The 19,606-nt window shown below is 46.7% G+C and overlaps 8 protein-coding genes across 9 annotated transcripts; 4 read left to right on the top strand and 4 right to left on the bottom strand.

Annotated features, from left to right (window-relative positions):
- Positions 1-37: 37 nt before the first annotated feature.
- On the top strand, positions 38-1,269 carry LOC108042426 (tRNA N(3)-methylcytidine methyltransferase METTL6). The gene is made up of 2 exons (XM_017120685.2): positions 38-256; positions 319-1,269. Exons 1-2 carry the CDS (start codon positions 254-256, stop codon positions 1,165-1,167), a joined length of 852 nt encoding a protein of 283 aa, XP_016976174.1. The 5' UTR covers positions 38-253; the 3' UTR covers positions 1,168-1,269.
- On the bottom strand, positions 1,188-3,950 carry LOC108042424 (hyccin). The gene is made up of 3 exons (XM_017120684.2): positions 3,835-3,950; positions 3,068-3,769; positions 1,188-3,011 (listed from the first exon to the last, which is right to left on the bottom strand). The coding sequence occupies exons 2-3, from the start codon at positions 3,739-3,741 to the stop codon at positions 2,051-2,053; spliced, it is 1,635 nt and encodes a 544-aa protein (XP_016976173.1). The 5' UTR covers positions 3,742-3,769; positions 3,835-3,950; the 3' UTR covers positions 1,188-2,050.
- Positions 3,951-4,184: 234 nt separating this feature from the next.
- LOC108042431 (stomatin-4) lies at positions 4,185-5,570 on the bottom strand. 2 transcript variants are annotated; one of them, XM_017120691.2, is made up of 3 exons: positions 5,463-5,570; positions 4,878-5,394; positions 4,185-4,822 (listed from the first exon to the last, which is right to left on the bottom strand). In XM_017120691.2, exons 1-3 carry the CDS (start codon positions 5,566-5,568, stop codon positions 4,558-4,560), a joined length of 888 nt encoding a protein of 295 aa, XP_016976180.1. In that variant the 5' UTR covers positions 5,569-5,570; the 3' UTR covers positions 4,185-4,557. The 2 variants fall into 2 exon arrangements, with proteins under 2 accessions (XP_016976180.1, XP_016976181.1); XM_017120692.2 differs by having other exon boundaries at positions 4,878-5,417; positions 5,463-5,566.
- Positions 5,571-5,703: 133 nt separating this feature from the next.
- LOC108042430 (phosphatidylinositol N-acetylglucosaminyltransferase subunit A) lies at positions 5,704-7,436 on the bottom strand. Its single transcript, XM_017120690.2, has 4 exons — positions 7,230-7,436; positions 6,918-7,163; positions 6,629-6,866; positions 5,704-6,572 (listed from the first exon to the last, which is right to left on the bottom strand). Exons 1-4 carry the CDS (start codon positions 7,329-7,331, stop codon positions 5,719-5,721), a joined length of 1,440 nt encoding a protein of 479 aa, XP_016976179.1. The 5' UTR covers positions 7,332-7,436; the 3' UTR covers positions 5,704-5,718.
- Positions 7,437-8,936: 1,500 nt separating this feature from the next.
- On the top strand, positions 8,937-13,050 carry LOC108042429 (syndetin). Its single transcript, XM_017120689.1, has 10 exons — positions 8,937-9,081; positions 9,176-9,394; positions 9,455-9,772; positions 9,831-10,688; positions 10,757-11,088; positions 11,143-11,308; positions 11,364-11,474; positions 11,530-11,853; positions 11,912-12,024; positions 12,090-13,050. Exons 1-10 carry the CDS (start codon positions 9,016-9,018, stop codon positions 12,481-12,483), a joined length of 2,901 nt encoding a protein of 966 aa, XP_016976178.1. The 5' UTR covers positions 8,937-9,015; the 3' UTR covers positions 12,484-13,050.
- A 128-nt stretch (positions 13,051-13,178) lies between these two features.
- LOC108042433 lies at positions 13,179-14,917 on the top strand. The gene is given in 2 exon segments (XM_017120694.1): positions 13,179-13,380; positions 13,383-14,917. Coding segments are annotated over 2 exon segments (1,737 nt in total).
- LOC108042432 (kinesin-like protein subito) lies at positions 14,910-17,100 on the bottom strand. The gene is made up of 3 exons (XM_017120693.1): positions 16,475-17,100; positions 15,215-16,413; positions 14,910-15,158 (listed from the first exon to the last, which is right to left on the bottom strand). Exons 1-3 carry the CDS (start codon positions 17,013-17,015, stop codon positions 15,009-15,011), a joined length of 1,890 nt encoding a protein of 629 aa, XP_016976182.1. The 5' UTR covers positions 17,016-17,100; the 3' UTR covers positions 14,910-15,008.
- A 1,167-nt stretch (positions 17,101-18,267) lies between these two features.
- Positions 18,268-19,446, top strand: LOC108042386 (WD repeat-containing protein 5). Its single transcript, XM_017120621.1, has one exon. The coding sequence runs from the start codon at positions 18,384-18,386 to the stop codon at positions 19,410-19,412; it is 1,029 nt and encodes a 342-aa protein (XP_016976110.1). The 5' UTR covers positions 18,268-18,383; the 3' UTR covers positions 19,413-19,446.
- Positions 19,447-19,606: the final 160 nt, after the last annotated feature.

Raw genomic sequence — 19,606 nt, 5'->3', positions numbered from 1 at the left:
TCCACGTCTATGGTCACCGGTATGACCATATCGCAGGCATAAATGTTTGCCTGAAACCCATTTGGAAATCAAGCCAAAAGATTTATTTATTGAAAAATAAGTTTCTTGAATCAAAGTGACTATATAAATTGAAGGATTTAATATAATAGTACAGACACATAACGCCGTTGCCAGCTGACCTTCCAATAATTCCAGAATTGTCATTGAACGCGTGGTGCAAATAACCCACAAAAATTACATAGCATCAACAAACATGGTAACTAAATAAAATTTTTTTTAAACTTCTAAGTACATTAATTAACTAGTAAAGTACTTTAGGAACCTCTAGAACCGGATGTCTTCACCAAACAAACAAAGGAGCTCACAGCAGCGGATAAGCAAAAGCTGGAGGAGCAAAACAAACGTGGTTTTGTGCCCGAATTCAAAGCCAACAAACTGGAAATTGATGCCCAGAGGAACTGGGACATATTTTACAAGCGGAATGAGACTCGCTTCTTTAAGGACCGCCACTGGACCACGCGGGAGTTCCAGGAGCTGCTGGACCAAGAGTCGTCCGACGACAAACGCACCCTCTTTGAAGTGGGATGCGGAGTGGGCAATTTGGTATTTCCGCTCCTGGAGGAGCAAACCAGTGAGGAAGGATGCTTTACCAAGGGGAGGTTCTACTTCTACGCCTGCGACTTCTCACCGCGAGCTGTAGACTTTGTGCGTTCCAATCCACTGTACGATTCCAGCCAAATAACAGCCTTTCAGTGCGATATCACCACGCAACAGGTGCATGAACACATCCCGCCCAGTAGCCTAGATGTCTGCACCCTGATCTTCGTACTCTCCGCGATCCACCCACAAAAGTTCTTGGATGTGGTGCAGAACTTGTGGAAGCTTCTTAAGCCAGGAGGACTTGTGCTGTTCAGGGACTATGGACTTTACGACATGGCCCAGCTGCGCTTTAAGCCGGGCAACAAGATTGCCGATAACCTATATGTGCGACAGGATGGCACCCGGAGTTACTTCTTCTCCGAGGAAGAAGTATCCCAGCTCTTCCAGGAGAACGGCTTCGACATAATCACCAATGCCTATGTGCACAGGAGAACTCTTAATCTCAAGGAAGGTGTGGATGTGCCACGCATCTTCCTGCAGGGAAAGTTCAGAAAGAAGAACCTCTGACCACAAACTACGGCCCTTTGTTACGTATTTAGTTGTTGTATTTATTTTAAATCAATAACATGGTTCAAGTCAACGTTCAATAAATATTTGTATGTAATATTAGTTTACACATGTATATGTTAATAAGTGACAGAACTAAAAGGTTTCCTGTAGAGCTCAATTGAAATTGCCTGGACCCAACTCTGGCTGAATGTCGAGTAGATATCGAATGTGTGAGCGTCATGCTGCTTACCTAAAACAAGTGAAATGCACCGGGATGTGTACGTTGTGTTCCCCGAAAATGGAACATAATCTCCCTCTGACTGAAGCATTTGCAAACGATGTCTACCGAGGGCTCCGCGTGTATACAATTTGTAGTTTGTATATAATTCGTGTGACGTCCTAGCAACACTTAATCTAACCAACAATTGGATTTGGAATACGATAATAACCTCAAACAACTAAGAAAACCCATCAAATTCAACAAATTCAAACGATCCTTAATCCATAAATTCAAATCTCCCCTCGCGCCACGGTTTTGTTCGGCTAATACACAGCGGTAGGTGGCGAATATATATATAGCAGGGTGGGTGAATTTTTAGGTCATGAAGATATTTTTATCACGGCAGGTTATCTTTGGATAATATTCTTTGAAGACCGGCTAAAATGCAAGGTATATAATTGCACTTTTCCAGAAACTTTTATATTTTATGTCTTTATATTAAAAAAAAATTTAATACTCTAATGAAAATATCAAAGAATTATCCAAAGATAGTGCCCTTACAATTACTCGTTTTCATCTTTTCTTTCGTGTAAGTTCCACCCACCCCAGTTAAGGTTTTAAATATATATACTTGATACTTGGATTTGGCTAATCGCCTTTGGAACGAGACGATCAATTGCACTACTCCGCCAAGCTGTGCTCGGCCAGCTTGCCTCCATTGCTGCTGCTGTGTCCCAGCGGCGCCAGTTCGATGCTAGAGTCGAAGCTCTTGGTGAGCAGGTCGCTGCTGGTGACCGAGTTGGTGGTGCTGCTCAGCGGGGGCAGGGATGTGTTGGCATTCACGCCAAGCACGCCGTCGTTGAGATCGCTGTCCACGCTGAAGCTGTTGCTGCCGTTCTCGTTGATCAGCGATAGCGTCTGCAGCGGCAGCACTTCACCGGTGGGTGGCTGATCCGCACTAGGATTTGAGCTCGGCTCCGATTGCAGCTGGAGCAGCGAGTTACGCTGCGTGTGCTTGTCGAACTTGCGCTGCGGTGGCTTCGGCGGCTCCTTGTCCTTCTCTTTCTCCTTGTCCTTTGACTTCTTGAAGCCCGCAATGAGGGCCTTGTGTGCCTGCGCCTTGATGCCCTCCATGCTAGGCCGCATGATAGAAGTGCGCGTGCCGGAGCTCTCCTTCGTGGAAGGCGACTCCTTGGAGCCCGGTTCCGCCTCCTCGGTCACACTGGCCAACTGCTGTGGCGCCTGCGGCATCGTGAGGTCCTGCACCTGGATGGGTATGTCGTCAGGCAGTTTTTTCGTGCGGAAGGAGGCGTTCGTGATCATGGACTTGGACACCGACGTGGTCACCGTATTGGTCGACGGCGTCAAAGCCACACTCAGACCCATCGGTCCGTCGTTGGGCTGCCCGGAAGGATTGGCGTGCAGCGAGTTGCGTACCGCACTGGTCACCAGGATCAGCTCCGTGTACATTTCGTAGGTGGCCCGGTTGTGAATGTCGTCCAGTGTCTGAATGGCTATCGTGCCGTAGCCATTAAACATGGCGAAGTAGATGGCGTGCACCAGTTCGATTAGGAAGGAGCCGGACAATGGAATGCGCGGTGAGGAGGGCTTGGGAAAGGTGGCTCCCGTCGCAGGGTCGGAACTGGATGGGATATACACTGTTAGTAAGAATAAACTGTTGATCTGGAGCTCACTTACCCGTAGCTCATGCGATGTCCGTGACCCGACTTTGTAGTGAATCCCTGATTCACCAGCTGGGACGTCACGCGGCACAAATGGAGCAGCGACGACTTCTGCGTCTGGCTGACCTGCTGGTTGTAGCAAAACAGCAGCGCCGTAAGGATGCGCATGCGGTTCTGGGCGTGGATCGACTCGATACGCTGGTGCGGCCCCCACTTGACCTCTCTGTTGCAGTTCTCCTCCCAGCGACGCAGATCCGTCATGGGCAGATTCTTGACCTCGTGGTAGACGGATGTCTGGGCCAGGATGGGCATGCGGAAGGCTACCACCCTCTGTCCGCCGTCGTCGGTGGACACCTCGCCATTATAAATGCAGATGAGCAGCGTCTCCACACCTCGAGCGGCCTTCTTATCGCCGCCGGCCACCGATTGCAGGTACGTGTACACGAGCACCGGGATGAATTGTAGCGGGAACTTGTGCAGTGTCAGCTCCGGCGAGCGGTAGAAGGCCAGAAGTTGCTGGCAGATGTCGTGGACCATCGCCTCGTTGCGCTGTCGCTCGTTGAAGATGGTGAAAATTGCCTCGGCAATTTCGGGGTCCGTTTCGTGCTCCACCACAAAGGCCTCCGCCTCGGCTGGCTGGCTCCGTGTCCGCTGGTAGTCCGCCAGCCAGTCCCTGACCAGTTCCGCCATCGTCGCTACCCTGATATGGTGACAGATTCTGGAATGTGGTACACCAATCCGCAGTCAATGTCGGACCTTCAGGTGGCCGTCGGCGTTGCTCACCTTGACCTGGGTGAACGTTGGGATGCTAGCAATGGTGCTGGGATTGTTTATGAGCTAGCGTCAGGTTTCCGCACCCTGGGTTATGTGGTAGCAGTGGCTAATTAATTTATCGCCCGTCTCCGCTGCTGCTCCCTCTTAATTTTTTTCCCCAAATAAGCCAGGGCTGCATCGCAGTATGGCCAGACTTTCAGTTATTCAGAGAAAGTATATGGTTCTTCTGGTATTTAGTTTATTGGCGTAAACTTTTGAATCCGTTTTGGTATATCTTACCGGTCGTTAAATTATTAATATTTATGAAATTAATATTTATAATTACAAAATGTAATAAACAAACTCGCTCTGTTCATCAATTGTAGGTTACAAAAAAAGTTGGAAGTTGTCTTTATTTTTGTTTTCTAATAATTTACTTATATATTCTAATATAAAGTAATTTTGCTTGGCTGGACCTTAATTTAGATATGAAAATAAAATAATGTTTAGGAATAAAGTGAATCTATTCATCAAATCTATTCTATTGAGCAATAATGGCAACTATTTCTGTCCTAAAATGGTAATCATCATTTGGAATTATTGAGTTGAGCATTTAGATTTAAGTATTAACTCTAATGAGCTGATACATCTGTAATTGAATGATCCTCTTTTGGACGTGCATACGTACTACATAAAGTATTTTTGGAATTGCACAATCGACTAGTGATGCTATTTTACAACAAGCACTGCTAATCACTTCATTAGTTTCCTCACAATATCCACAGGAAAGGGGAAGACATATGATCTGGTGTTATCGTTGCAAATGGAGTTTAGTGTTTGCAGGTAGCGCAGTTGCAAGGCGATTGGGTTGGTCTCCATGATGTCAGCGGCTTCCTTCAGCGCTTTTACAGCGTCCCGCTCTCCTTGGGCGGCGGCCACCTTGGCCTTGGCCTCACGCATAGCTTCCTGCTCCACGGCCAGGGCGCGCTTCAGTTGGTCCGGCATGAAGATCTCCTTTCTAAGAAATATATGGATATCACTGAAGGTTCAAGTGAGGACAGGGAACTACTTACATTTCCACCCGCTCCACGCGCACTCCCCAAGGCTCTGTAGAGTTGTACAATATACCTTCGATCTGGTTGGACAGGTACTCCTTGGAAGACAGCAGATCCATTAGCTTGTGGGTGCCGGCCACGTTCCGCAGTGTGGTCATGGCCAGCTTCTCGGTGGCTTCCTCAGGATCGAATACCTGCAGCATCGCATCAAAAGGGCTCTTGATGCTGTAGTATACCACACCGTCGATGCTGATCGTCACCATGTCTCGAGTAAGGATCTCCTGCCTATCTAAATCGAACGACCTGGTGCGTATATCCACAACGGTGATGTCATCAATGCAAGGCACTACAAAAATGACGCCCGGTCCCCTGGGAGGTTTTGGACGCAGGCGTCCCAGACGGAGGATCACCGCTCGCTCATACTCCGACATGACCCTGAGGCAGCAGAAAAGGGACCACGGCACCGTCAGGACTATCAGAATGATAGAAAGCACAAACAAGGTTTTCTCCGCACATGATGGGGGTACATTTTCACCTGGTTACAAACAGGATCATTGCCTGAAGTCTTTGGGAATTAAGTAGTTGGTATAAGGGGAAGCTCACTTGTTTTAACATTACGCTGCGGCAAGATCGATTCATCGTGGAATATGTTTACCGAGGAGCTCTGGGCCAATACCGCAGGATCAGTTTCCGTCGGATTATTGTTCATTACAGTAGATTTAGCAGGTTGTTCAGGGTGTGACAGTGTATTCAACTACGACTATGGACAATAAATAAACTCTGAACTAGAGTTCTGTCATCTAAGGTGTTCATTTAAAATTGGCTAGTAGATGGAAGAATGGAATCCGTTTGCTCTTCGCTAGCTGAGCGGACGTTGCAAATCCTGGGCTAGCTCTACGCGTTTCTGAGGTCGCCAAAGTTCCAGCAAACGCATCATAAAGTGGGCCACTACGAAAAAAACTAGGAACCAGGATCCGTGCTGCCACACAGCAAACACCAGCTCACTGGTGGTGAAGGAGCGCTCCTGTAGAACCCGATTATATACCTTGACCGTTCGGAGGGCCACGTCCTCCCAGTTGTAGAGCGTCTCCACCAGTTCATTACATTTATAGGGACACATCACTGGTTCTGTGTGGCTACTCTGATCCGCGGGAGGAGTCGAGGATGATGGCAGTTGCGGAAGTGAGGTAGGAGCATCCACTTTCTTGCGACGTCGCCGCTTTCCTTTTCCGTTAGCCTCCGACGGCAAGTGTCCATTGGCAACACGAGGGCTAACTTTAAAGGAACTCCTCTGATGCCTTTCGATGGCCAACAAAATTGCAGCGTGTATGGCATCTATGTCTGGCTCCGCCAGTAGTATTAAGCTCTTGGGCAGCACTTCTGGAATCCCACCCACACAGGTGGACACCACTTGTAGGCCACAGGAAGCAGCCTCAACGATGGCCATGCAGTAGGCCTCAGTCAATGAGGTATTCACGAAAATGTGGCCACGCACCAGGACATCGCGCACCTTGGCATGGTCCACCGCGCCCACCATTTCCACTCTTTCTTGCATGTTGGTCTTTTCGCGAATCTCCTCCAGCAGATCCCGCTTCGGTCCATCGCCGACAATGATAAAATTCACATTTGGAGTGTTCTTAAAACGGGGAATGATGCCAGCCAGCAGATCGATGCCTTTGCGGTAGACCAGACGCGAGGCCACCACAATGTTAACTGGGGAAATTGAAATAAGTTAGTGTTGACCCCATTTAACACTCGTTAATTCTTACTTGTGTCATTGCTGGGACGCTGTCCAGGATCAGGGGTAAACAAGGCGGTGTCCACAGCATTGGGAATGACGGAAACACGTTGTTTGGCCACTCGAGCGCGTAAAACAGTGTTCTCCTTGCCAATGTGGGAAACACAGATGGCGTGGTTTACCATGCCCAAGTTGACCTCCAGCAGATTGTTGGTCAGAGCGGCGGAAAGGTCCGCGAAGCCAAATAGGCTGTGATCGGTGAAGACAGTCTGCAAAATAGTATTGATTAGAGATCTCCGGTGAGTTTGGACCAAGCCCACCTTTAAGCCCAGCAGGGAGCCCACCATCAGCGCCTCGTGGGCCAGAGCACTGAAGGCAGAGTGGCCATGGACCACGTCCACACGCTCCCGGAGGAGCACCGCCCGCAACATGGGCACATTGCAGACGGCAGTGGGCAGAATGCACTGGTTGTAGCACACCTTGATGGGCAGATAGTAGACCTTCATTCCACCCGTCACATAGCGAACGCCACTGCAGTCCCCGTAGGCGTGGGTCAGCACCACGACCTAGATGAAGATAAGTTGTTTAAATAGTCGTTATCTTCCTCTACGTTCCCAATTGGCAATAGTCACCTTGTGGCCCTGGGTGAGCAACATTTGCGAGAGGTTGTAGACGTGCTCCTCCACCCCGCCGATGCTCGGGTAAAAGAAGTCCGACACCATGCAGATGCGCATCTTTCACTCGTTGGCTTCTGGGGCTTCCAGTAAGCTGACATTCCACATAAAACAAATAAATGCTAGAACTTAAACAAGTCGGCACAACGAAAAAGTCAGTGTGGCACAATGCTAAAAATCGGTCAATGGCGCAGTGTTGTAATGTGCCGAAAAGGGGACTGAACTTCTGACCCCTTTGTACGACCCAATTTGCCTAACATTTTAATTAAATTAAACAACCAACCAAATTTTCGTAGATATAATTTTATTGTAATTTTCCTCTTACCTAATTAAACACTTTTTATCTTTCCTGAGTTGGTGATTTCATTCACAGCAGAAAAATTTAATATTAGTCGAATTTTCACAGGAAATTACGATGTACCTGTACCTAATAAAAATGCCAAAATCTTAAAACTCCGGAAAATTGTAATTTTTTTTCGGTTTTTTAATCTACGCCGTGGGAAATAATAGTCAAATGTTAGAATGTTATACCTCGTTGAATTCGTTATACAATTTTCAATCGAGTGGCGTTCACAGCTAAAAAATTGTATTTGAGTCAATTTTTGGCAATGCCAAAATCCGGAGATGCGAAAAAATCTACTTTTATTTCTGTTTTTTAATCAAAACCCTGGGAAATAATGATCACACGTTGGAATATCATAGCTCGTTGAATTCGTTATACATACATCATTTAATTCGTTATAAAATTTCCAATCGGGTGACATTAACAGCTCAAAAATTTCATTTTGGTCGGTTTTTCGCCAAAAAAGACAATGTAACCCCTTATGAAAAATGCTGAAATCAAAACATCCGGAAAAATCAACTTTTTTCTCGGTTTTTTTATCAAATCTTTGGGAAATAATTGTCAGATGTTGGAATGCCATACATCATTGAATTCGTTATAAAATTTCCAATCGGGTGACATTAACAGCTCAAAAATTTCATTTTGGTCGGTTTTTCGCCAAAATAGACTATGTAACCCCTTATGAAAAATGCGGAAGTCAGGAGATCCGGAAACATCAACTTTTTTCTCGGTTTTTCTATCAAAACTTTGGGAAATAATTGTCAGATGTTGGAATGCCTTACCTCATTGAATTCGTTATAAAATTTCCAATCGGGTGGCATTCACAGCTCGAAAATTTAATTTTGGTCGGGTTTTCGCCAAAAAAGACAATGTAACCCCTTATGAAAAATGCTGAAATCAGGACATCCGGAAAAATTAACTTTTTTCTCGGTTTTTTGATCAAAACTTTGGGAAATAATTGTCAGATGTTGGAGTGCCATACATCACTGAATTCGTTATAAAATTTCCAATCGGATGGCATTCACAGCTAAAAAATTTCCAATTAGTCGATTTTTTTCAAATATTAATGATGAAAAATGCCAAAATCCGGAGATCCGAAAAAACCCACTTTTATTTCGGTTTTTTGATCAAAACCCAGGGAAATAATGGTCATATGATGGAATGTCATACCTCATTGAATTTGTTAGAAAATTTGCAATCAAGTGGCATTCACAGATTGATAATAAAAAATCCAACTGAAGTCTTACCTTTTATGTACCTTTTTTAGTTTACCTAGGTACAATAAAAATCTTTCCTCGAATTCGTGGGCATTTTTCGCGGGGTCTAATACGGCCACACTTGGTTTGAACGGGAGTGGGGGAGACGTTTTTGTTTCTTGGCTGGTATCTTCATGGCTAAAACATGCAGAATTCCAAGGCCAAAATGGACGAATTCAAGAGCAAAATCTTGGACATATTGCACAAACAGGTAGCAGGTAACCGTACGATTAAGTAACCAGCAAAACTAACCATTTTCCACTGCTCTCCGACCACCAAACAAAAACCTACCCACGCACACACAGACGGACCGTCAAATGAAAATTCCTGCCATGGGATTTTCGGATTATTTCATCCAAACGGTGACGACGAACTCCTCGCCCAGCCATGAAGTGGACGCCACGGATGCGGCGGCCATCGCATCCGGGGAGTCGAACGCACAAAAGTCGGACCAGGAGATCCTGGAGGGGATCGAGCAGTGCTACTACAGCCCCGACAGCAATCCGCAGCTGTACGAGCTCAAGGTAAACCAGGTGCAAAACCAGTATCCAAAGGTATTAATCACACCGCACAATCTTCCGTAGAAAGTTCTCAACGACGGCATAGACAACGAGTTGATCGAGGTCACCATTGCACAACTGCGCACTCAGCAGAAGGTTCTCACCAAGCAGGTGCTGCAGAACATCCTGGAGCAACGCAATGCCTGCAGCAGTGAGTTCGCGGCCATCAATGACACCCAGAAGAAGCTTGAGGAGTCGCTCTGGACATGCCAGAAGGCGAGATCCTATTTAAACTTTGCCCGCACGAATCTAACTACCACTAGCTTAGAGATCCTGGCCAGCTACCGCAAACGAGAGGTGCTCAAGGAAGTTTTGGACACCCTGGTGGCCATCAAGAAGCTGGTTGGAAAACAATATCCTAGTTGTGTAATCCTTTATAATAACATTAAGTTTCCTACAGCGCACAACAGACGTGGAGGTGCAGAAGCTGCTGGCAGATCACAACTACAGCGCCGCCATTGCACTGCTGCTTCAGTGCAAGAGCTCGGCCGAGGCCTACATGCAGTTTAACTGCGTGCAATCGCTCTCCAAGAAGCTTCAGGAGACCATGCTGCTCATGGAGTTTCAGTTGGACACGGTCCTTAATGAGATGGTGCTCGGTTTCGACGGACGCAAGTACGCCAAGCTGCAGGAGGCCTACAAACTGGCGAACAAGTCTCTAATGGCCATGGACCAGCTGCACATAAACTACATATCGGCCATCCACTCGTCTGTGAATGCGGTGTTGCGGGGCTACAGCGATCCCGGACAGGACGATCAGGCCAAACCACTATACGGGCAACTATGCGAACAGTTGAGCGTGGAGAAGCTATTGCCCTGCCTCATTAGTCTGTGCAAGACCTTTTGGACCATTCTGGCTTCCTACTACCAGGTGGTTATGTGGCACAACAACTACAAGTTGTACGGACAGGAAGAGGAGGATTCCCCAGACGTTTACATTCAGCAGAAACTAAAGAAGGGACAGTCGCGGGTGTGGAATGACATTCTAACCAAGGTGTGCTTGTTCCTGCAGGCGGGCAAGTTGACGGCGCTCAAATACGACCAGTTTATCCAGGTGTTGTCCGTGGTACAGCGCTTAAAGAAGGTCGGTCTGGAGTTTTGCGGCGAGCAGTCTGAGAAACTGATCGATACGATGCAGCAGCAGAGCGAGGAGTTCTTCCGGCGCTATCACATCTGCTGCGTGGAGGAGATCTGTCTTTTCCTCGACAACGAATCCTGGACACAAGTTGACTCGTTTGCGCACATCCTGCAATTGCCTGTAAGTAATTCTAAAACTTTGAGGGAAACAAATGACAGCTTAGCTAATTAATTGTCAATTCTTTGAAGGAATTTCGATCGGTCAGACACACTCTTAGACGCCACAAATCCCCGACAGCAGCTTTGCTGGCCTCATCCAACAACTCCCCTATCAGCAATAATAACTGCGACGAGCTGGTTTCCGTGCATTCACAGGATGGCGGCAGTTCCATTTACGGTTCCTACGGATATTTTCTTAGATTTTCCGAGAAGAGTTCGCCCTTTGATGGAGGATTGGATGCAGCCATGTTGGAGGAGGACATTCTGTCCGGCATCGTAGACGAAGCCTCCTGTTATTTCAGCGAGGAGAGCGATGACGAACAGAAGAGTTTGCAGAGCAAGGAGTTTGATGACACCAGCAAGTAATAGCAATATCTTTTTACTATGGCAACATTCTCAATTGAATCATTTTTCAGCCAACTGCTGGTAAACAACACCGCCCTGAATGTGTTGCGATGTATTGGTCGTTATCTGCAGATGTGCAAGTTGCTGCACTGCATATCTCCCAAGATCGTGTCCTGTATGCTGGAATTGATCGACTTTTATGCCTATGCCGTGCATGAAATTTTCGGCAAGGATGCAGTAAGCTCTTGTATTGCAAAAAATAAAACTTATTAAACCCAAATCTACATTTCAGCCAGTAGCAACAGATAATATGTATACTCCACGACTGGAGCAACGTTTGCGGTTGGTGGAGTCAAACATCCTGTCACAACTGAAGTTATGGCCACTAAACTTTTCCTCGCTGGTAATTTGATTCTGTAATCTTCTCATAGTAGTTTCTTAACATATTTATTTCGCAGGCCAACAACGAGCTGGCTAATCCGGACACACTCTACGGCCTCTCACAACGCATCGTGGCCGTTGAGGCGGGTCGTAGCATGATCCAGCAGTTCCACATCCTCCAGCACTATCTAAACCATTTGCTGCCCCTCGCCGAGCGTCCCATGCTGGCCAGCTACCTGGAGTACAGCAATTATATGCTGGACCTGGCCAAACCCGTTTACACGTGCGTCACGTCGCGCGTCATCGATTTGTCGGCCATTCTGGCTCAAATGGCCAAGGTCAAATGGGATGTGAATCATGTGATACACCAGCACAGCAGTTATAGCGATGTTCTAAATAGGGTAGGGTCAAAATATTAACATTTTTATGCTATTTCTAACTGATTACGTTTATTGACAGAACATTCAAAGCTTTGCCATGTGTCTGGAGGAGATCGCCAAGGAGGTACCGGTTCCGAGCAAGCATGTATGGAATTCGATGGCACATGTGGCCACTCACCTACTGGTTGAGGGGTAAGTAGTAGGTTTCTATATTCCAGAAATGTTTGATTAAAATTTAACGTCTTTTATTCTTATAGTTTTTCCAATGTGAAGAAATGCTCAGCTGGAGGACGCGCTCTCATGCAGCTGGACTTTGCTAACTTCATGTCGTTCCTCGAGCTAATCTCGAACCAGAAGTATCCACAGCATCGGTCCTACGTTGATGTGTTTATCAAAACCTACTACTTTGCGCCTGAGCAGTTTGAGCAATGGATCGAACAGCAGCGCCTTGGGGACGAATACTCCGCAAGGCAGTTGACCAGCCTTATTCAGTGTATTTGTGTTAGCGACAAGCGCACACGCCAAAGGCTTCTGCAATTGCTGGATGTTGGATTGGCCAATGGGGTAACCACCTCGACCACGCCGACAACAACGCCGCAGAAGAACAACCATGGCTCTGTTACTGGCTCAAATCTAAGCAGTGTCATCTGAGCTCTCCCGAAAGATTATTTTTTTCTGTTTATTTTGTTATAACCCCGGGCTAACCTTGTTAGTAGATCAATCTCGTGACATTCTCTATGTGTATTTAACATTCCGTTTAGTGCAAATTAACATTGTGTTTAGGCTAAAGATTTTACTAAGTTATACAGGCGATCTCCATGATGTACTTCGTTTCGAATTTCGAATCTCCCAAACCCTTCCGCTCTCTTTTTCGCTCTCTTAGATGCAACGCAATTGGCAACCTCGGTAATTAATAATAAATAATTTGCAATTGGTTCATCGTTCACCGTGACTTAAGTACCTAGAGAAAGCAGACATATATACACACAAAACACGTATAATTAAGATGCATAAATACCTATTTATTTTACTACCTATTTGTAATATTTATTTGCAGCAGGAATCGGACAAATAATTGTAATCAACTCAAATGTAATGGGCGGCATATCGATTTGATTTGCACGCCTTCCACGAACACACACAATTACCTATTTAGCAACTGTAACAAAATAACAAAGATTACATATTTTGAGATATGCATATTACAAACAGTGCAAATTATGTCTTATCATTTGGGGGCGTGAAGTTCCTGACTCAGCTTTTTCTTTTCGATTGCATGACTGTGAACAGTTAAGGCCTAATATAAATAAGGGACACAATGATAAACGCGACATAATTTAAAGGAAATGTGGGCACTAATGAAGGTTGTGCTTCTTTGGACTCCTGTAATAATTAGGGGATCAACCGTGGAATTCATCCTTAGAGCAGCAGCAGAATCTTCGCTTTCTGTGATAATAATCCACAATGATTACTGTCCGGACACCTGGTTAAAAACAATATTTCAAAATATACGAAATCCAATAGAGATCCGCTCAGTTAGCCGTTCTTTTCCAAAAAACCCGTACTACACATTATTTGCCTGTCTGGGCATGAACTGCAGCTGGATCAGGAGCTTCTTCTGAAAGTGGCTAAGTCTTTGGAGGATTTTCCCAATGAGAAAAAGGTGCTCTATATAGCCAATCGTTTTGCCAATCGAACCAGAATGGAAGCTCTTTTCCAAACCAGCTACCAACTTCGAATTCGGAACGTAGTTGGACTCTTGGCTGCAGATGAGCACATCTTTAATTACAGATACAACCAGTATCCCAGCTTCCGGATAGAGCAACGCCCTCTCCACTTTTCACCTATTTTTGAGCAGAGTTTTCCCAACATGCAAGGCCATCCACTAATTGTGATGCCCGACCAATGGCTTCCGCGTTCTATTCTTTACGTGGACAGGCGCACGGGTAAGCAGATCCTAGCCGGATCCGTGGGCCGCTTTATCAACGTGCTGGCCTGGAAGCTCAATGCCACTTTGCAGTTTGCTGAAAAGGTGACTCCCGGACGCTTTCTCCAAGCCACTGAGCTCCAGGAGCTGGGCAGGAGCATGTCCATAGATGTACCGGCCAGTATGTCAATGTTGGGGCGAGAAGAGCAGTTGGCTCGCACCAGTTATCCTCTGGAACTGACACACATCTGCCTGATGATCCCGGTAGCCCAACAGATTCCCCTGAAGGACATTTACTTTCTCCTAAGCAGCGTTTCCAATATGCTCCTGGCCGTGGCCATTGTGTTCACCTATGGATTGGTTTTGAGTTGCCTCCGTAAGTTGACAGACGATGTCCATCTGGTAGACTTTCTGCTGAACGACAGGGCTTTACGTGGAATCCTGGGTCAGTCCTTCAGGATGCCCTTACCGAGAAGGGCTCGTTTCAGCCGGTGGATATATCTCATGCTGGGAATTGTGGGTCTTAATGTGAGTAGTATCTTTGAAGCAGCTCTTGAGACGATGATGGCGCATCCTCCGCGGGAGTTTCAGGCCCGCAGTTTCGATGATGTCCGGCGCATGCGAATTCCGTTGGTTACGACTGAAGAAGACTTGCACACTTTGGTGGATCTGCATCTGTCCTTACTGGTGGTCAATGTGAGTGAATACCATCACTTGAGAAGTGGGAGGAACTCCAGCAGTGCCTACTTCGCCTCTCGATTGCACTGGACACTGTTCAGTGAGCAGCAGAAGCGCTTCACCCGGGAACTCTTCATTTACTCCATGGACGCCTGCATGTGGTCCCTGGCTTTGCTTTCGTTTCAGTGGCCGCAGAGCTCCTGGTTCGCCGAGCCGGTCAGCAAGCTAATCCTGGAGGTAAGAGCCAATGGGCTGTATCAGTTCTGGGTGGGAATGCACCACTACGACATGACGGAGGCGGGATTGTCTAATATTGAGGATCCCAGTAAGGAAACGGAAGCGACTATCGCCTTGCGAGTGATGGATCTACAATGGGTGTGGCTGGCCTACGGAACGCTCCTAGCGATTGCGCTAGTGCTATTGCTGCTGGAAGTTTTCTGGTCAAGCATCTCATCATATCTTTTCTCTCTAGTTTTCTGAGCATGTACACATTTATTGGATAACTCTGCAAACTCCACAACACGTCAGTTATGAAACAAAAATTTAAACAACACTTAAACAATTAAAGAAACTACTCATCATCATCAATGATTTCAATGGGCGACTTGGAATCATTTGCATCATCGGAACTGTCCGTGTCGCTTGTGGGATTTTTAAGTTCCTCGATCTCATCCTTGAGATCTTCTATTTGCTCTTCGTAGCGCCGCTTTTGAGAAGAAAGCTGTGAAAGATAATATATAAGGAATTCTTGTTCTGCTTGATATGCTTGATACTAACCATAAAATCAGCTTCTCTTTGTGCAATCAGAAGCTTCTTCTCGCATTCGTCTTCGTGTTGTTTCTTGTTGTTTTGGATTATCTCCTGGTAAGTAGAAGTTAGTTCTCTGCGCAGTTTCTCCTCCAAAAGTTGCATCTGCAGCACATGATCGTACTTCAGTTGTTCGATCTCGCACCGTAAGAGGACGTTATCGTTCTCGAGTTCCTTGATGTAATCGCCGCCTTCGAAGTTTGACATTTTCGAGAATTCCATGAAGCCGCAGTAGCTGACTCGATGCTGCTTGATTACGGCTTCCTTGAAAATTATATTCTTCGCGATTGAGGCGAAGTTCAAGACATTTAGGTTCTCCTCATAGTATTTGTCCAAAGGGGTAACCGTCACGATCATGGCCAACTTCTCCTTGCCCAGCAATGCCGCCTGCAGCAGCATCGTGAGCTTGGAGTCGCGGTATGGAATGATGTCTGCGTTTTTCTTCTTCTGCACAGTGCTGGCCGCATCCAGGCAACGGCCCAGCACCATCAGCGATGTATTGATGTTCTTAGCCTCCTTGAGACGAAGGCCCGAGGTTCCTGTATTGTTCACGCGTTCCGAGCCTGCGAGGTCGCAAAACTTGTACGAACTTTGGGTGGTGATGCCCGAGCGATTGTACTTCAGTATGTCCACGGTGAAGACACAATGCGATCGGCTGGAGTTGGCGTTCACAGAGGTGGAGGCGTACGTGGAGCGCTGCTGGCCTAACCGGAGCAGCTGGAGCGCCTCCACGCTGCTTGTCACGAAAACACTGGTCAGTCCCTTGATGAACACTTGGCCCTTGTTGCCCACGATCTTTAGGTTCTTCCGTGGCACCTCGCCCAGCTTATCCTGTTTCGACGGGATGGCCAGCAAGTCGTACACAAGTTCGTTATAGATTTCCACGAAGGACACCCAAACCAAGACGGAAACGTCAGTGGAGGTCTTCGTTTCGAAAGTGTGATCCCCGTCAATAACCTGCTTCAAGCGCTGGTGATGGGCACTGATGTCAGGACACAAGTCCAACAACTTTTTCCGAATCTGCAGCTCCTTCAGTGAGGCATCGTCCTGCAGAAAAACGATGCAGCCGTTGATCAGCTTAAGCTTGGGTGAGCGGAATATGGTGTCCTTGTAAATGGTAAATATGTTCTCTAGGGCTCGCGGAATGATGCCAGCACGCACATCGTCGCCTGAGGAAGGATTTTAACTATTAAAAACCATGCAATGTATATGCAAAACTTTACAGCTTACCCAGCAATGTGTAGGTCTTTCCCGAGCCCGATGTGCCATACGTCATGATGGTCACACACTCCTCCTCCATGATCTTTGGTCCCACGCAGGTGTCGTATATGTCCCGTTGGCCAACATTGCTGTCAAAGATGGATGTGAAACCAAAGTGCTTCTCCATGCGGTTCACATTGTTGCTGGTGGAGTCCACCTTGCAGCTGGTGATGAGCACGTTGCTGTCCTCCGATACTATGTACGCCTTGGAAGCATCCTTGACGGGGCGCAAGCGCAGGAAGACCTGCGGTCCCGTCTCCACGCTGCTGCTGTCCGCCACGCTGGTTGCGCATGAGGCGCCATCCGTGGCCTCACTGGATCGGTACTTGTGCTCGGACTCGGTGTCAGAGTACTCGGAAAAACTCTCCTCCTCCGATTCCTGAATGTGGTCGAATAGACGCATCTTTTTGTTTGGTCGCGGACGGAAGCGGCGGTCGATGGAGGGGTCGCGGGCCATCAGAAAGGAGCGCATCTCTCGCTGTGGCACCTCCGGAACCTCCTTGCTTGCCATTTTGCGCCGCGTAACTAGGTTTAAAGGATATTTTCTATTTTACTTCCTTGCGCGCTATTTTTTTGGACGCCAAGGGGCTGCCAACTTCCGTTAAATTTAAAATGACAGTTGACAGCACCACTGCTTAGTGTGACCGTTCGCTAAATTGTTCGTTAAAAAATACCATCTACGTTTAAATTTAAGTTTTAAATTGAAGCGAATAAAAAACTTAATTTGGCTTATTTTAATAGATATTTCAGGTAACTATTATTTTGGATCCCTACCTATCTTGAATACGATACAGTAAAAAGCTTCGCCAATGTTTTTATATTTAATAGGTGCCGTAAAACGAAATAGTCCTAAAACTGTTTAAAATATTTTTGAAATAAGGTTTGAGCTAGCCTTCCGCTCATAATGTACACAATAAGCATTTCATACCTACATGTTTCAAATATCACCTTTGCAAAGTCTTTACTAAAACACAAATACTATTAAAATTTTTAACACCAAAATCAAGCAATTTGTTCCTATTACTTAACTATTTGTTCCCTAAAAAAAGTATAATAGGTGCGGAATTATGTTGATACATGATTGGCTCCCAAATTATTATGTAAATACACAGTTCACTGACTTGATTAGCGCGCATTCTTCAATTTTGCCTACATACATACATATATGTAATTCAGTGCATATTAGCAGCGTAAGCAAATAATTAGGTGACAAATTACCGGCACACCACCGGCCATTTGTTTAATGTTTGGTTAACAAGTCTGGGGAGCATAACAGGCTGTGCAAATACACCGCCCTGTCGCCAAATCCACAACGCCAATTAACTGCTCTTGTTTATTTTATTTTTTTCAGTCAGATTTTTTACGACCGCTGTCTGATAGTTCACGCAAATATTGACTAAACAAAAGAGTAATAATAGTAAGCGAAACAATTAACATTTGTTTAAAAAAGGCAAATATTGTTGTAATACAGATTGTTATTGAATCGAAATGGCGCCATAAGTTCTCGACGACTGATCTTTTTAAAATTTGCTGGACATTTTTACTTTGGGGTTTCGATTAAATTTAATTTAATTTAATTATCTTTAAAATTAATTTGCAATAATTAGCACCCGAGGAATTGTCAACAAAAAGTGGAAATTAAACGATTTTTTTAAAATTCGCGCCAAAAAAAAGTTGCTAAAGTTGGCAGCCCGAAAAAGCTAAAAAAACTGTTTTACAAAATGTCAGCGCCATTTTGGCAAGCAAAGAAGTCCCTTTACAATTTAAAACTAAAGACGGATAAACAAAAGAGGTTGTTACCAAATTGCCCACGACTTCATTCACGACTGTTTTTAAGGTTTTCCAGATTGAAATCGATCCGGAAGAATCCGAATCCGCAATGATTGATTTGACAGATGCTGGTGAGAATCTCGGAACCGTGACCCCCATCCTGGAGTCCGGCGGCAATCCCTTCAAGCTGCCCCTGCCCCCCGGCCAGCTCACCAAGCAGAAGCCCCCATCGCCGGGCTACGCCATCACGAACTCGCTCCTCGGACATGTTGGCTGCATTACGGCCGTGAAGTTCAGTCCGGATGGCAGTCACGTAACCAGCGGCTCGGCCGACTGTCTCCTCAAGCTGTGGGACGTGCAGGCCGGCAGCTGCATCCAATCTCTGGTCGGGCACCAGATGGGTATCAACGATGTGGCCTGGTCCGCGAGTGGAATCCTGGCCAGCTGCAGCGATGACAAGACCGTGCGCTTCTGGGATCCGCGCAGCGTGCTCTGCGTTCAAACTCTGGATGGGCACGGCGGAATCGTCTTCTCCTGCTGCTTCAATCCGCAGTCCACTCTGCTGGCCTCCACCAGTTTCGACAAGACGGTCCGCCTGTGGGATGTGCGGACCGGGAGAACCCTGAAGACAGTGACCGCCCACCAGGATCCCATCAGTTCGGTGGACTTCAACCGGGAGGGCAGCCTCTTCGTGACCAGCAGTTTCGATGGACTGGTGCGCCTGTGGGACACGAGCACCTGCCAGGTGCTAAAGACGCTCATCGACGACGACAACACGCCAGTGGGCCATGTGAAGTTCTCGCCCAATGGCCGCTACATCCTGGCCTCCACGCTGAACAACACGCTCAGGCTGTGGAATTACGAGAAGACCAAGTGCCTGAGGGTCTATCGCGGGCATGTGAACGAGGCCTACTGCCTGTCCTCCAACTTCTCCATCACCGCGGGCATCTGGATCGTATCTGGCAGCGAGGACGAGACGCTGTGCATCTGGGACCTGCAGACGAGGAAGCTGGTCCAGAAGGCGGCCACACAGGGCGACCGGGTGCTCTGCACCGCTTGCCATCCGACGGCGAACGTGATCGCCACCGGAGCACTGCAGAACACTTACGCCGTCAAGATCTGGAAGAGCAGCGAGTAGTGATCCTGGCAATCAACTAAAGTATACCGATCAACCCGTAGTTGTTTTTTGTTTTGTAAAAGGGGCAGCCAGACCAGGTTATTAAGCAAACGTGCAGCTTAACTGTGCAATTGTTGATCGACGGACTAACAGGGCTAACAAGATAAGGCGGTACCGGTACCTGTCTTGTAAATCTTATATGGCCAGTACGCATA

This window comes from Drosophila rhopaloa, unplaced genomic scaffold (genome assembly GCF_018152115.1).
Source record: "Drosophila rhopaloa isolate 14029-0021.01 unplaced genomic scaffold, ASM1815211v1 contig_115, whole genome shotgun sequence".
NCBI lineage: Eukaryota > Metazoa > Arthropoda > Insecta > Diptera > Drosophilidae > Drosophila > Drosophila rhopaloa.
This window is presented reverse-complemented; position numbering and strand designations above follow the sequence as displayed.